Source organism: Aethalodelphis obliquidens, unplaced genomic scaffold (genome assembly GCF_003676395.1).
Source record: "Aethalodelphis obliquidens isolate GAN/ISIS:26980383/991018 unplaced genomic scaffold, ASM367639v1 scaffold71, whole genome shotgun sequence".
Lineage (NCBI taxonomy): Eukaryota > Metazoa > Chordata > Mammalia > Artiodactyla > Delphinidae > Aethalodelphis > Aethalodelphis obliquidens.
Genome location: NW_020838015.1, coordinates 6,761,821 through 6,778,627, shown reverse-complemented (window position 1 = coordinate 6,778,627; position 16,807 = coordinate 6,761,821). Strand labels below are relative to the sequence as shown.

Here is a 16,807-nt window from a genome sequence, read left to right as displayed (position 1 = left end):
AACAGATGATATAGTTCTCCATTGAAAACACAATAAAAAAAAAGCACAACCCCCCCCCCCCCCAAAAGTCACACAGCATCACTTTCTTCACATTCTATTGGTTGAGGCAGTCAAAAAGTCCATCAGTTTCAAGTAGATGGGACAGAGACTCTACCTCTTAATATGGGAGTGGCACTGGTATAGAAGAGCATGTGGGATGGAAGATATTGTTTAAACCATCTTTAGAAAATGCAGTCTACTGGTGTTACATGAGTAACAGGGTATATCCAGAGGAAGTAAGAGGGAATATGGAGAGCTTCCTGTGCTCAGCGTGGCTTCCAGCCTTCCAGAGGGTCCTGGCTAGCTGCCCTGTGCTGCTGTGAAAGGGCTCAGCAATAGTAGTTCTGGGCAGGAGGAGGAGCCTGCAGTTCAAGAGCTCTTAGGCTGGCCCTGGGTACCTGCACTGGGAGGGGGGTACCAGAAGCAAATTATTGTTCTGTAGAGTGAGGTTTTCTAGCCCCCAGGAGCTCTGATCCCTCCCTACCCTATCACCAGATCAATACTACTGTTACAGACTGAATTTTGCCCCTCGCCCAAATTCCTATGTTGAAGCCTTAACCCCCAATTTGATATTTAGAGGTGGGACTTTTGGGACGTAATTAGATTATATGAGGTCATAAGGATGGAGCCCCCATGAGTGGAATTAGTGCCTTTATAAGAAGAGGAAGAGATATGAAAGAAATACAAAAATGCTCTCTCTCCACGTGCATGCGTCAAGGAAAGGCAATGTTTGGACACAGTGAGAATGCACCCTCTGCAAGCCAGGAAGAGGGCCCTCACCAGAACCCGACCATGCTGGCACCCTGTCCTAGGACTTTCAGCCTCCAGAACTGTGAAAAAACAAAAGTCTGTTATTTCAGCCACCCATTCTATGATATTTTGTTATGGCAGCCTGAGCAGACTAAAACAATTTCTTCTACAGGGCTCGTGCTCAAAGGAGTAAAGTAAAAGCATTTGTGAGTCCCCTCATAACGTGCCTACAGCAGTGTGTATACCAAGAGGTGGTGCCCTCCATCTGACCTCCAACTCAACATGGGCACCAACCCCTGGGAATGACCCCAGTGCCACCAGCTACTGGCCACAGGAAATGCAGGCCTGGTTGTCCAGGCCCCTGGGTGAAGAGATGCCTCCCAGGGTACTTTCTGCCTTGGAGAGGGCAGAGGCTAGGGGTCTTCACTCCCCAGAGTGTTCTCCCTGGCCTTCTGTGCCAAAGCCTAGTCTGTGCCTGACTGCTAAACGTTTCTAAGAGCTAGCTCTCATGCCTTTGAATACATATAATTTGCAGGAAGAAGGAAAAGCAATCAGAGGCTGTATTTGAATTAGAAGACATATTTTTAAAGTTTATTGACAGTAAAAGCATCAAAATCCCATTGTGTGAGTGTTGTCAAGTCCAAATTAAGATTCCTGAGGGCAATTTTAGAGATGTAAAGTTCTGCTTTTTTAAAAACTTAAATACTCAGGGGACAGCACACATTCTGTGTGACTTTAATTCTTCTGTTAAAGCTGTAAAAAAAAAAAAAGAAGAAAGCTACTTTCTTGCTCTACATTTCAAGTCTGAGTAATGAGGAGAGAGAACAACCCACAGTATGGTATAATAATAGCAAACTAAAAGAAAAGAACACAAAACAGATAAACAGGCTTTATTAATGGCTTCCGGCTAGGCAGAAAGAGTTAAGAGTTCCAGTGTGTTCTGCTGATATGTCTATTAATTTTCAGACAGAGTTTATAGTTTTACATTTTTTCCTATAATGAAAAGTAAATCAATGCTTGTGTGTGTGCATTTTGTTGTTGTTGTCAAACTGTTTAGGCCCCTAAAAACGAGCTGTTTGCTCTTCTTTATATTTGATTCAGACTTCTTTAAAATGACTCAATTTTCATAAAAGAATAAATGAGCACCCAATCCTAGAGTGGTTTTGAATCCAATTTAAAGATTATATCAGTTGTAACTGATTTCTCTGTTTCCTAAAATAGGGTTCTAGTGAATCAATAGCATAGTGTGTAGATTAGAAAGAAAGCTATGAATTTTTCCACTCCCAGCATCCATGCCCCTGAAAGGGGCATGCCCCTGAAAAATTTTTTGATCGCCGCATCAAAAGATGGAATCTATTTTTCCACCTGTTGCATCTGGGTTGGCCACATGACTTGCTTTGGCCAATGGGATATTGGCATATGTGACACAAGGAGAGACTTCAAAAGAACTTGTGCATTGGAGCTTGCCATCGCCTGTTTCTCCTGAAAACCTACCTGCCTCTATGTAAACATGTCCTGGCCTGAGAGCCTCATGACCCAGTCAGCCCTGTTGCCACAGCTACTGCCATCCAAACTCTAGAAACACAGCCACTAGCTGATGGGGAGCCAACTGCAGAGGTACGAGGGAGCCCAGCTGAGACCAACAGAAGAACCTGCCCAGCTGAACCCAGACCAAGTTACAGACTTGTGAGCCATGTAAATGGTTGGTGTGTTAAGCCACTCACTATGTTTTGGAGTGGTTTGTTATGCAGCAGTGGTTAACTAACACACATAGACTCTCAAGTTTTTATTCTCTTTAAATTCTAGAAGGTGCACTTCTTAGTCAGAGAAGTAACAAAGGGCACATGTATCAAGAAATAGTAGTGTCTGCTTAATCTCCTGATACAAGTAATTGCTATCACTTTTGATTTTTTTAATCATATTTTCCTCTTGTCTCTTCCCATGCTGACACTGCGTTCGTAGGGGTTAGGTTAAGCAGAGGGCGTGACTGGCAGTGGTAAAGAAAAAGTTATTCATGACATTTGTTAGAGAACAGTAAGGCAAACTTTATTCAGTACCATTGCTAGAGGTGTAGAGCCCACTGCTATGGGGTTTTGCAGTGGCGGGGGGAGATTGGGCTCAACTCTGAATACAACAAAGAAGGTGGGAATTTATAGTCAAGGAGCAGGGACAGGTTAGTGGCAGGGTGGGGGGTGGGGGAAGAGGGGTAGTCAGAGGATGGAAAATTACTAAGAATCCTCACAGGTCAGGCCAGAGTGATCAGACATCACCTGGGGGATGGTGGGGTATGAGGAACCCTATCAGACATGGAGGGTAATCAGATATGAAGGATGGAGGATTCTGGCTAAACTGACAGGATTCTTTCTAAAATTAGACAATGCAGAGATGAACACAGAAGCCCAAAAGTCAAGGCTGAGTTGAGGAGAGGGTTCAGAAGAGCCTCCCTGACTAAAGTTTGGTCAAGGAGAGACTCTTTGTCAGTAGTTAAGGGACAGAACGTGAAAATGGGCACTTTCAGCCTCTGTTTTCCACCCTACACTAGAGGGCACAGAGCCAAATAGCCAAAACTCCCTGCCCTCACAGCCACTGACCCTGAAGTCTTCAAAGACTCCTCTCTGTGCCCACCATCTTCAGGGAGCAGCCTGCACTCCTCAATCTCCTGTGTCTTTTCCTGGGACAAGGGTTCCTTACAGCAGCAGAAGGAGAGCATCCAGGGCCAGCTTCTCTGTGGTTGCACAGGGCCCATATTCAGAAGGCTCCCTGTGCTGAAAAGAGTTAACACAGCAGGCCAACTGCTTATCCTTGGAAAGGCCTGCTAGCAAGTTTGGCTCTTGGCTGGAGTCCTGGAACTTGGATTTCGGAAGGATTCTCACCATTCCCAGAACTGATAAGGGCGGCTCACTGTGCCTAGACTGTTTGTGCAAACATTAAGGTTTATGCTGAACACCTGCTTGCCTTCTGGGAGTCTGGAATTCGGGGATGTGTGAAGCAAGGGGTGCCTATGTGACCAGCCCCCAGTAAAAACCCTGGGCACCGTATCTATAAGGACCACCTGTAGTTGGCAACATTTCACATGTGTTGTCACAAGTCGTTTGTGATTCCACTGGGAGCAAACTCTTGGAAAATTGCCCCTGGTCTCCCCTGGACTTCTCCCCATGCACCTTTTCCCTGGGCTGATTGTGCTTTGTCTCCTTTTGCTGTGATAAATCTTAGTTGTGAGTACAACCATATGCTGAGTGCTGTGCACCCTCCCTGTGAATCATCGAACCTGGGGATGAGCTTGGGGACCCCTGATCCAGCCTCACACTTGGAGATTAATGCTCTGTGGTCACCATCTTGACATTCTTAATAATTTTACCTTTGCATTGGTGTTTCCTAAGTGAAGTCAAATGGGACAATGGAGCATGCTCCAGAGGCTTAGGGCCTCCCATCTCCCTGGGATGGTTTCCACTGCCCCCTGCCCCCGGCCACCCAGGATCACTGCTGCACCCTACCCCCAGCAAGGACCTAGGTACAGGCATGCGAACCTGCACATGTGCCCTGTGGCGTCTCAAGGTGGGGCAAGGTGGCTGGGGTCCTTGCCAGGGCTAACAGCTCCTCAGCACATTTAGTGGATGACTCAGGGGGTGTTGGGAGGCCAAGCCTCTCACCCACCACCAATCCAGATACTGAGCAGGTCTAGGCACAGAGGTTGCAGTCCTTTGGGAGTCATTCCTTTTCATCTGCTGTGGATTGTAGCAGTGAGCCCTTTGGAAGGGAAGCTGCCTGGAGAGACTTCACCGCCACACAGTATTGCTTGTCAATCTGGCAGCTGGAGGGGGGAGGGAACCCAGAAGCTGGAGAGCCACATGGACCCAGTCTCAGGGCAAAGCCCCAGGGTCCCTGTTCACAGACCCTTCAGGTCTGCATTTAACCCACAAGATGCATGCCCAAGGGAACAGGACTTTAAATAGCAAATAGGGACTTCCCTGATGGTCCAGTGGGTAAGACTCCATGCTCCCAATGCAGGAGGCCAGGGTTCAATCCCTGGTCAGAGAACTAGATCCCACATGCATGCGGCTACTAAAGATCCTACATGCCACAATGAAAAGACCCGGTGCAGTGAAAGTAAATAAGTAAATTTTTAAAAATAGCAAATAAAAGGAACATGACAAGTGTAAAGAGAGACTATGGAAGAGAAGAAAAGGCTTTATATTTTGTACCTTTAATAGCACATTTTTCCTGCTTTTTGAACAAGATGTCTCATATTTTCATTTTGCATTGGGCCCCACAAATTCTGTAACCCATCCTGACAACAGCTGAATATGTTGAGCTCTTGGCACTTTGCCTGAATCATCTTCTTTCATCCTCACAAGTGTCCCCCATGCTTTTGGACTGATATCCTAGAACTGTGTTTTTCAATTTTTTCAACCATGACTCTGAGTAAGAAATATTTTACATCATGACCCATACATATAAATGAATCAAATGTTTCACTAAATAACACTTACTGTTGGGGGATTGATTAAGATGGTGGAGTAGGAGGACGTGGAACTCACCTCCCCCCATGAACACATCAAAAATTCATCAACGTGTGGAAAAATTCTCACTGGAAACTAACTGGAAACTGGCAGAAAGAGTCCTGTACAACCAAGGCTTTAAGACATATGTAATCAAGCAGGAAGGGAATAAAAACGATTGAGTCAGGACCTGTGTCCCTGGGAGGAGACTCAGAAGAAAAGGGGGATTACACAGGTGGAGATTCCCCACCCTGGAGAGTGGGCGGTTGGAGTCACATATTGGGTATCCCAGTCCTGGGGTCCAACACAGGGGAGACAAGCCCCTTGGCTAGTTGGAGGGTCACTGAGACTAACAGGAAGGCTGTGGGAAGCCTGGACTCCACTTGTGAGGACCACACAAGTGCTGGCTTGCTCATGAGGCAGGGGAAGAGGGCGGATTGAGGACTGCTCTAGTGACTGCCCAGTTTCCTGTGACTACCCTGGGGCGTGCCCCAGCCTGAGGCAAGCAAACACTCCAGCCCACTTACATCACCTCCCAGCTCTGCACTGAAGCGAGGGCTGCCACAACCAGGGAGAGAGCTCAGCTATGGGACATTGAAGAGACTCTAACACAGGACAGTGTCTGAGTGGGGCAGGGGTGGCCAGTGCTGGTGCTTACACAGGCAGTGCATCAGGATTGTCCTTATCTCTAACAGTGGTGGACTGCCACAGCCCCTCCAGCTCTGTAGGGCAACAGGGCAACAGGGCAATGGAGGCTGGGGACAGTGATTGGCTGTGAGGGACAAATTCCTAGAAATGTACAATCTCTCCTAAGACTGAACAAGGAAGAAATAGAAAATATGAACAGACAAATTACCACTAAATATCAGCAAAAACAAACAAACAATAAAACCTCCTGACAAACAAAAGTCCAGGACCAGATGGCTCCACAGGTGATTTCTACCAAACGTTTAGAGAAAAGTTAACACCTATCCTTCTCAAATCATTCCCAAAAAATTGCACAGGAGGGAACGTTTCTGAACTCATTCTAGGAGATCAGCAACACCCTGATACTAAAACTGGACAAAGATATCACAGAAAAAGAAAATTACAAGCCAACATCACTGATGAACATAGCTTCAAAAGTCCTCAACAAAATATTAGCAAACCAAATTCAACAATACATTAAAAGGGTCATACACCATGATCAAATGAAATTTATTCCAGGGATGCAATGATGGTTCAGTATCTGCAAGTCAAACAATGTGATACACACATTAACACACTGAAGAATAAAAATCATATGGTCATCTCAATAGATGTAAAAAAAACTTTTGACAGAATTCAACATCCATTTAAGATCAAAACTCTCAACAAAGTGGGTATAGAGAAAACATACCTCAATGTAATAAAGGCCATATATGACAAGCCCACAGCTGACATCGTACTCAATGGTGAGAAGCTGAAAGCATTTCCTCTAAGATAAGGAACAAGGCAAGGATGCCCACTCTCACCACTTTTATTCAGCATAGTATTGGAAGTCCTAGCCACAGCAATCAGATGAGAAAAAGAAATAAGACATTTGAATCGGAAAAGAAGTAAACTGTCAGTATTTGCAGATGACAATACTATACATAGAAAATCCTAAAGACACGGCCAAAAAACTACTAGAACTCAATGAATTTAGTAATGTTGCAAGATACAAAATTAATATGTAGAAATCTATTGTGTTTCTATACACCAACAACAAACTATCAGAAATAGAAGTTAAAAATCAATCCCGTTCACAATCATCAAAAAGAAAAAAATACCTGGGAAAAAATCTAACTAAGGAGGTAAAAGACCTGTACTTGGAAAACTATAAGACACTGATGAAAGAAATTGAAGATGACACAAACAGATGGAAAGATATACCATGCTCATGGATTGGAAGAATTAATACTGTTACTATGACAATACTACCCAAGGCAATCTACAGATTCAATACAATCCCTATCAAAATACCACTGGCATTTTTCACAGGACTAGAACAAATAATTCTAAAATCTGTATGGAAACACAAAACACCCTGAATAGCTAAAGTAATCATGGGAAAAAATAACAAAGTTGGAGGTATCATGCTCCCTGGCTTCAAACTATACTACAAAGCTACAGTAATCAAAACAGTATAGTACTGGCACAAAAACAGACACATAGATCAATGGAACAGAATAGAGAGCCCAGAATTGAACCCAAACTTACATGGGCAATTAAACTACAACAAAAGAGGCAAAAATATACAATGGGGAAAAGACAGTCTTTTCAATAAATAGTAGAACAGCTGCATGAACCAAACTGGACTACTTTTTCACACAATATACAAAAATAAACTCAAAATGGATTAAATACTTAAATGTAACACCTGAAACCCTAGAAATTCTAGAAGGAAACATAGACATATGCTTTTTGACATTGGTCTTAGCAAATATTTTTTTTTGAATATGTCTCCTCAGGCAACAGAAACAAAAGCAAAAATAAACAAATGGGACTACATCAAACTAAAAAGCTTTTACACAGTGAAGGAAACTATCAACAAAATGAAAATGCTGCCTACCAAATGGGAGAAGATATTTTCAAATGACATATCCAATAAGGGTTACTATCAAAAAATATACAAAGAACTCATACAACTCAACATCAAAAAAGCAACCTGATTTTTAAAAATGGACAGAGGGTCTGAATAGACAGTTTTCCAAAGAAGACATAGAGATGGCCAACAGACACATGAACGATACTCAACATCACTAATTATCAGGAAAATGCAAATCAAAACCACAATGACATATCACCTCACACCTGTCAGAACAGCTTGTATCAAAAATACAAGAAATATGGGCTTCCCTGGTGGTGCAGTGGTTGAGAGTCTGCCTGCCGATACAGGGGACACGGGTTCGTGCCCTGGTCCGGAAGGATCCCACATGCCGCAGAGCGGCTAGGCCCGTGAGCCATGGCCGCTGAGCCTGCACGTCCAGAGCCTGTGCTCCGCAACGGGAGAGACCACAACAGTGAAAGGCCCACGTATGGCAAAAAAAAAAAAAGAAGAAGAAGAAAAAATACGAGAAATAACAAGTGTTGGCAAGGATGTGGAGAAAAGAAAAGCCCTTGTTCACTGTTGGTGGGAATGTAAATTGGTGCAGCCACTATGGAAAACAGTATGGACATTTTTCAAAAAATTAAAAGTAAAACTACCATATGATCCAACAATTCCACTTCTTGGTATTTCTCTGAAGAAAGGGAAAACATTATTTTGAAAAGATATATGCACCCCTATGTTCATTACAGCATTATTTACAATAGCCAAGATATGGAAGCAACCTAAATGTCCATCAATAGACGAATGGATAAAGAAGTTGTGTATATACACAACTGAATATTACTCAGCCATAAAAAATAATGAATCTTGTCATTTTTGACAACATGGATGGCCCTCAAGGGCATTGTGCTAAGTGAAATAAGTCAGACACAGAAAGACAAATACTGTCTGATTTCACTTATATATGGAATCTAGAAACAAAACAAATGAACAAACATAACCAAACAGAAACAGAATCATAGATATAGAGAACAAACAGGTGTTTGCCAGAGGACAGGAGTAAAATAAGTGAGGGAGATTAAGAGGTACAAACTCAGTTACAAAATAAATGTTCATTGAAATGAACAATGTGGGAAATATAGTCAATAATTATGTAATATCTTTGTGTGGTGACAGATGACAACTAGACTTATCATGGTGAACATTTTGAAATGTGTAGAAATATTGAATCAGTATATGTGTACCAGGAACTAACATAGTGTTGTAGGCCAATTATACTTCAAAAGCAAACTCATAGAAAAAGAAATTAGATTTGTGGCTATCAGAGGCAGAAGGCAGTGGGGAGAGGGAATTAGAGGGAGGTAGTCAAAAGGTACAAACTTTCAGTAATAAGACAAATAAGTACTAGGGATGTCATGTACAACATGATAAAGGTAATTAACAGTGTGGTATGTTATATAGGAAAGTTCTTAAGAGAGGAAATCCTAAGAGTTCTCATCACAAGGAAAAAAGGGGTTTTTTCTCTATTTCTTTAAACTTGTATGTATATGAGATGATGGATGTTCACTAAACCTATTGTGGTAACCATTTCATGACATATGTAAGTCAAATCATTATGTTGCACATCAAAAAACAAAAAAAAACAAAAACAAAGCTACCACATGAAATGCCACATCTCCCTTCTCTCATGTTGTAGAATCTTTTTGCCAATTTTAATGCCCGTGACTAACAGAAGTGCCGCAGGGTACAAAGATTTTTCCAGCTATAGTATTGGCTAAATCTATAGATGATAATAAGCCACTTTGGGAGCATGTACTTGTGATCATTAGCCAGGGGACCCCCCACACAGTTTGTGTATCTGTTAGTTCAGGCCTATGAGGAGCTGGTTGGGGGAGCCCAATTCACCCCAACTCTTTCTCTTTCAATAAGCAGTCAAGGCACAGAACTCAGATTTGCTCCTCCACAACAAAAAGCTGCCTCTTTTGAGTGTTTCACAAGAAAGGAAAGGAAACTGCAGTTTGAAAATGGTTTGGGAATGAGAAGACTTCTGAAGAAAAGCACTGAGGGCCCATCCTAGCCTGCTGGTCTGCTGTTAAGGATCATATTTCAACCATCCTTGGCAACTGTGCAAAGAGTTTGCCTGTTGGCTCTCATCTCTTTGCTGAGCAAAAGACCTTGCAAATAGAAGACACTAACTGATTGATCTCATGCAGACCACAGAAGCCTTTTCCAAGAGAAGACAGTAAGGAAACACAATTAAAAAGAAACCGGAAGGATTGTCCCCAGTCCCAGGTCCTCAGGGGCCATTGAAGTTTGTTCCACTGGTTGGAACATAACTGCTGTGGCTCATCTGATTTCACATTTTGTCTGGTGCAAGTCATCTGGTTTCGATCACAAGACAGGCAGAGTAAGCAACTACAGCTGGATTGACACAAACCCTCAACCACTCCTGGAAAACTAAGCACAAATATACTTTATGACAACATCAATAATACCATGTCCCGCTAGGAAAGAAAACATAGCCCAGGCCTCAATTCCCCATCCAGAGCTTTCCATACTATAAGAGGAATCAGGCAACCTAAGACTTTCACAGGAAGACTGGTTAGGTAGAGATCATCTTAGCATTTCTGAGGGGATGTGAGGAACACTAGCTTGTGAAAGTTTCTGCTAGAAAGTGTTCCTTGTTCAAAAACCTGTAGGAAACATTGAGTACTATTCCCTTCTCTTGGAATTTCATAGAACATTTTGACGTTTTAGGAGCTCTAAAAAGCCCTGCAGTTAAACACAACAGCAGCAAAACCACATTTATACAACCAGAGAAGCCTTTATTCTTGTAAAACCTATGAGCATTCTTAGATTTGTTTTCTCATGGAACATAATTCAAGAAACACCAAGGCTCATCCACATGTATCTTCCCACTCAGCAGCTCCATTCTTTTTTTCATAATTTATTTTATTGAAGTATAGTTGATTTATAATGTATTAATTTCTGCCATACAGCAAAGTGATTATATATACATTCTTTTTCATATTCTTTTTCATTATGTTTTATCATAGGATATTGAATATAGTTCCCTGTGCTGTACCGTAGTACCTTGTTGCTTATCCATTCTATATATAATAGTTTGCATCTGCTAATCCCAAACTCCCAGTCCATCCCTCCCCCACCCCCCTCCCCCTTGGCAACCACAAGTCTATTCTCTATGTATCTGATTCTGTTTCTGTTTTGTAGATAAGTTCACTTGTGTCATATTTTAGATTCCACGTATCATATGGTATTTGTCTTTCTCTTTCTGACTTACTTCACTTAATATGATAATCTCTGGTCCATCCAAGTTGCTGCAAATGGCATTATTTTGTTCTTTTTTTGTGGAACAGCTCAATTCTTGATGCTGAGTCAATCTGGAGGACAATACTCTCAGAAGATCAAGGTGGCCTCAGGCCCATTTGAGCCTGATGTTGACATCAACCCCAGGGCAGAGCAGTGAAAGTCCTTCCCTTGGGAGGAGCAGCCTGGTGTATGTAGGGCGGTGCTCACTAGACTGAACCCAGACCCCTGGGTTTAAGTCTAGATCAGGAACTTCAGAAGAAGCCCTAAAAATATTATATGCCCCACCCCGTATATACTATAATTCAAAATAAACTCAAATAGTAAAATAAATATAAGGAAGCATAACAGAATTCTGAATGCTTCCATAATAACAACTTCAATATTTGAAATAAATTCTTGCCAAAAAATTAATACTCCTGCTCTGCCATTGCCCTAAACACTAGTCCTGCCAGCATTCCTACCCCAGGATCTGCCATCGTTGACCCCAAGCTCATCAATTGAACTCTTTTGGCCCCAGTTAAAATGGCATAGGAGGTTAAACTAGTCTAGATAATTGTTACAATTACTTCCAGCTCTAAAGTTCTGTGATTCTTCCTGATGTATTAACTAGTCCCAACATTGGAGGATGAAAGTTTTTCCCGAAGTAATTCCCTAGGTGCCTATGGTAGGACACACTGCTGGCTTCTCACCTTGGTGGAAACTGTGGATGTTCAGCCCACCTGCCCTTGGTACTTCCTTCATTCCCATCCTGACTGATGGCTTCCAACTTCAAACAGTGCAACACTTTGACTGAGATCTTCCTCTGACTATTGACAGCCTATGTGGGGCAGGCTGGAACTACCATGGAATTAATATCCCCTAGAGCAGCCTTCAACCAATGGTGGATGAGAGTTGATCTGTAATACCCCAGCTCCCTGCCCCTCAGTTGGAATAACTCCAATGTGTGTGCTCTCCACTATCTCCCAGAATTCCCCAGTAGGACTGAATCCCAGTTGCCCACAGTGGCAGCTAGCTTGGCAATGTACTCTTTCTTGGCTTCTTTCATTTCCCTCTCTTAGCTCCCTCCTCCCCTACCAGTATTTCCTGAGATCACCTCTCAATCCTCAAATCCTTGTTTCAGAGTTCGTTTCTGGGGAACCCAAACCAAGACACTACTAGCCAGCATTCATTTCCCTACTTTTTTCCTCCCTAACCACACCTTGTTTTGGTTTAGCTGTCCACCCTGCAAGAAAATGTACTCCTACATGGTAATCTCAGTCCTCTTCACAGTGATGGGGTAGGATTTTATCCAATTCTAGCCAATGAGACCTGAAGAGAGACTTCTGGGAAACAGTTTCTTGCTCCAAGAAAAGAGATGTCTCCTATTCTTCTACTAGGAGTTGACATGTCTGAATGTGAGGCCCCAAAGTGCAGCCACCAATTTATGAACAGGGGAGCCAGCCTGGAGGGAAAATGGACTGACTTAACATGCAAAGTGGAGAGATGGCAAGATCCTGTCTCTTTTATTATTATTATTATTATTATTATTATTATTATTATTTTGGCCGCATGGCATGGCTTGTGGATCTTAGTTCCCTGACCAGGGATTGAACCCGTGCCCTCGGCAGTGAAAGCACGGAGTCCTAACCACTGAAGATCCTGTCTCTTTGATGACGTATTTGAGCTGCTGGAGCCCACTAAATCTCTGGACTTCATACATGAGATAATAGATTTTGTAGTATTTAGACAAATATCAGTAGGAATATTCTGTTATTTGCAGTTACAGATATCCTATCTGATATACCTTCCAAGATTTCAGGAATAAAACCAAAATGTTTGTTTTGAAACTTTGCCACTTGAGAAATTAAATCCTGCATAATTTTTAGCAGATGTCTTAATAATAGGGACTGGTTCAATTAATTACGGCACATATTATACACCCATGAAAAATTCCGCTTTAGGAAAAATAATGACACAGAAAATTATTTCAGTGTATTTTTAAGTTAAAAAGCAAGTATGGGGCTTCCCTGGTGGCGCAGTGGTTGAGAGTCCGTCTGCTGATGCAGGGGACACAGGTTCGTGCCCCGGTCCAGGAAGATCCCCCGTGCCATGGAGTGGCTGGGCCCGTGAGCCATGGCTGCTGAGCCTGCGTGTCCGGAGCCTGTGCTCCACAACAGGAGAGACCACAGCAGTGAGAGGCCCGCGTACCACAAAAAAAAAAAAAAAAAAAAAAAAAAAAGCAAGTGTGGTGTAAATGCATTAAAAAAAATTACAGTTCATACCCAGAACCATTAATGTTCACTTTAATTTTTTTTCATCTACCAAGTTTTCTATTAAGAAGATGTACTGCTTTTATTATTTAAAAAATAAAAGGACACAATATTTGAAAAAGTAACATAGGCTCCTTCAAGTGTTCCTTCTCTTTCCTCTCTGTCAGGGGAGGAACCAAATGTCCAGCATCAAAGGACACACTGAGGGGCAGAAAGTGTCCAGAGTTCTGCAGCAGCCTAAGTTTCAAAAGGTCAGCTTCATGAGGTGCTCAGGGCAGAGCTTTCACAGAAGCCATAAAAGATAACCATTTCTTTTGCTACTCAAGGGTTATGGGCAATGTAAGAAGGCGTCCGATAGCCTGATGGACATATCTACATTTGCCTTCCTGCCTGAGCCACTGACCATTGGGATAACAGAAGATGCAAAAAAACTAGTCTCCTGGTTTCAGGAGAGGTGGCAGGGTTTGAGGACCATCTTCTAGGAGCTAAGTTACTGGAGAGGAGGTAGGGTTTTTTCTTCTGGTTTTGTTTGTTTGTTTGTTTGGGGGTTTTTTTCGGCAAGATGGAAGAAAAATATCCAAAAGCGAAGCCAGAATAAGAAAGCAGAGAGGAGGGACCTTCAAGACGGTGGAAGAGTAAGACATGGAGATCACCTTCCGCCCCACAAATACATCAGAAATACATCTACACGTGGAACAACTCCTACAGAACACCTACTGAACGCTGGCAGAAGACCTCAGACCTCCCAAAAGGCAAGAAACCCCCCACGTACCTGGGTAGGGCAAAAGAAAAAAGAATAAACAGAGACAAAAGACTCGGGACGGGACCTGCACCAGTGGGAGGGAGCCGTGAAGGAGGAAGTGTTTCCACACACTAGGAAGCCCCTTCGCGGGCGGAGACTGCGCGTGGCGGAGGGGGGAGCTTCGGAGCCGCAGAGGAGAGCGCAGCCACAGGGGTGTGGAGGGCAAAGCGGAGAGATTCCCGCACAGAGGATCGGTGCCGACCAGCACTCACCAGCCCGAGAGGCTTGTCTGCTCACCCGCTGGGGCGGGCGGGGCTGGGAGCTGAGGCTCGGGCTTCTGTCGGAGCCCCGGAAGAGGACTGGGGTTGGCGGCGTGAACACAGCCTGCAGGGGTTAGTGCACCACAGCTAGCCAGGAGGGAGTCCGGGGAAAAGTCTGGACCTGCCGAAGAGGCAAGAGACCATTGTTTCCGGGTGCCCGAGGACAGGGGATTCAAAGCACCACCTAAACGAGCTCCAGAGACGGGCGCGAGCCGCGGCTATCAGCGCAGACCCCAGAGACGGGCAGGAGACGCTAAGGCTGCTGCTGCCTCCACCAAGAAGCCTGTGTGCGAGCACAGGTCACTCTCCACACCTCCCTTCCAGGAGCCTGTGCCGCCCGCCACTGCCAGGTTCCCGGGATCCAGGGACAACTTCCCAGGGAGAAAGCTCGGTGCGCCTCAGGCTGGTGCAACATCACGCCAGCCTCTGCTGCCGCAGGCTCGCCCCGCATCCGTACCCCTCCCTCCCCACGGCCTGAGTGAGCCAGAGCCCCCGAATCAGCGGCTCCTTTAACCCCCGTCCTCTCTGAGCAAAGAACAGACGCTCTCCGGCGACCTACACGCAGAGGCGGGTCCAAATCCAAAGCTGAACCCCGGGAGCTGTGAGAACAAAGAAGAGAAAGGGAAATCTCTCCCAGCAGCCTCAGGAGCAGCGGATTAAATCTCCACAATCAACTTGATGTACCCTGCATCTCTGGAATACCTGAATAGACAACAAATCATTCCAAAATTGAGGCGGTGGACTTTGGGAGCAATGATATATATGTATTTTTCCTTTTTCTCTTTTTGTGAGTGTGTATGTGTATGCTTCTTTTGTGATTTTGTCTGTATAGCTTTGCTTTTACCATTTGTCCCAGGATCCTCTCTGACCGTTTTTTTTGTTTTGTTTTGTTTTGTTTTGGCCAGTTTTCTTTTGAATAGTTTTTAACACTTGTTTTCATTGGTGGATTTGTCTTTTGGGTTGGTTGCTCTCGTATTTCCTTCTTTTTTTTTCCTTTTCTTATTATTTTTTAATTTTTAATTTTTAATAATTATTTTTTATTTTAATAACTTTATTTTATTTTTTTTCTTTCTTTCTTTGTTCCTCCCTTTTCTTCTGAGCCGTGTGGCTGACAGGGTCTTGGTGCTCCAGCCAGGTGTGAAGCCTGTGCCTCTGAGGTGGGAGAGCTGAGATCAGGACATTGGTCCACCAGAGACCTCCCAGCTCCACATAATATCAAACAGTGAAAGCTGTCCCAGAGATCTCCATCTCAATGCTAAGATCCAGCTGCACTCAACAACCAGCAATCTACAGTGCTGGACACCCTATGCCAAACAACTAGCAAGACAGGAACACAACCCCACCCATTAGCAGAGAGGCTGCCTAAAATCATAATAAGGCCACAAATCCCCCCCAAAACACACCACCAGACATGGACCAGTCCACCAGAAAGCCAAGATCCAGACTTATACACCAGAACACAGGCACTAGTCCCCTCCACCAGGAAACCTACACAACACACTGAACCAACCTTACCACTGGGGACACACACCAAAAACAATGGGAACTACGAGCCTGCAGCCTGCGAAAAGGAGACCGCAAACACAGTAATGTAAGCAAAATGAGAAGACAGAAAAACATACAACAAGTGAAGGAGCAAGGTAAAAACCCACCAGACCAAACAAATGAAGAGGAAATAGGCAGTCTACCTGAAAAAGAATTCAGAGTAATGATAGTAAAGATGATCCAAAATCCTGGAAATAGAATGGAGAAAATACAAGAAATCTTTAACAAGGACCTAGAAGAAATAAACAGCAAACAAACAATGATGAACAACACAATAAATGAAATTAAAAATTCATTAGAAGGAATCAATAGCAGAATAACTGAGGCAGAAGAACGGATAAGTGTCCTAGAAAAAAATAGAGTGGAAATAACTACTGCAGAGCAGAATAAAGAAAAAAGAATGAGAACAATTGAGTACAGTCTCAGAGACCTCTGGGACAATATTAAACACATCAACATTCAAATTATAGGGATCCCAAAAGAAGAAGAGAAAAAGAAAGGGACTGAGAAAATATTTGAAGAGATTATAGTTGGAAAGTTCCCTAATATGGGAAAGGAAATAGTTAATCAAGTCCAGGAAGCGCAGAGTCCCATACAGGATAAATCCAAGGAGAAACATTCCAAGAAACATATTAATTAAACAAAATTAAAAACAAAGAAAAAATATTAAAAGCAGCAAGGGAAAAACAACAAATAACATACAAGGGAATCTCCATAAGGTTAACAGCTGATCTTTCAGCAGAAACTCTGCAAGCCAGAAGGGACTGGCAGGACATAATTAA

At 43.3% G+C, this 16,807-nt stretch overlaps 1 protein-coding gene across 1 annotated transcript in view; it reads left to right on the top strand.

Moving 5' to 3' along the window:
- Positions 1-2,405: 2,405 nt before the first annotated feature.
- Positions 2,406-16,807, top strand: part of DIPK2B (divergent protein kinase domain 2B) — a 74,179-nt gene continuing 59,777 nt past the window's right edge. Inside the window, exon 1 of the mRNA XM_027091269.1 lies at positions 2,406-2,484. Within this exon, the coding sequence (XP_026947070.1) occupies positions 2,483-2,484 (2 nt within the window). The 5' untranslated portion in view covers positions 2,406-2,482. The remainder of the gene's footprint in view (positions 2,485-16,807) is intronic.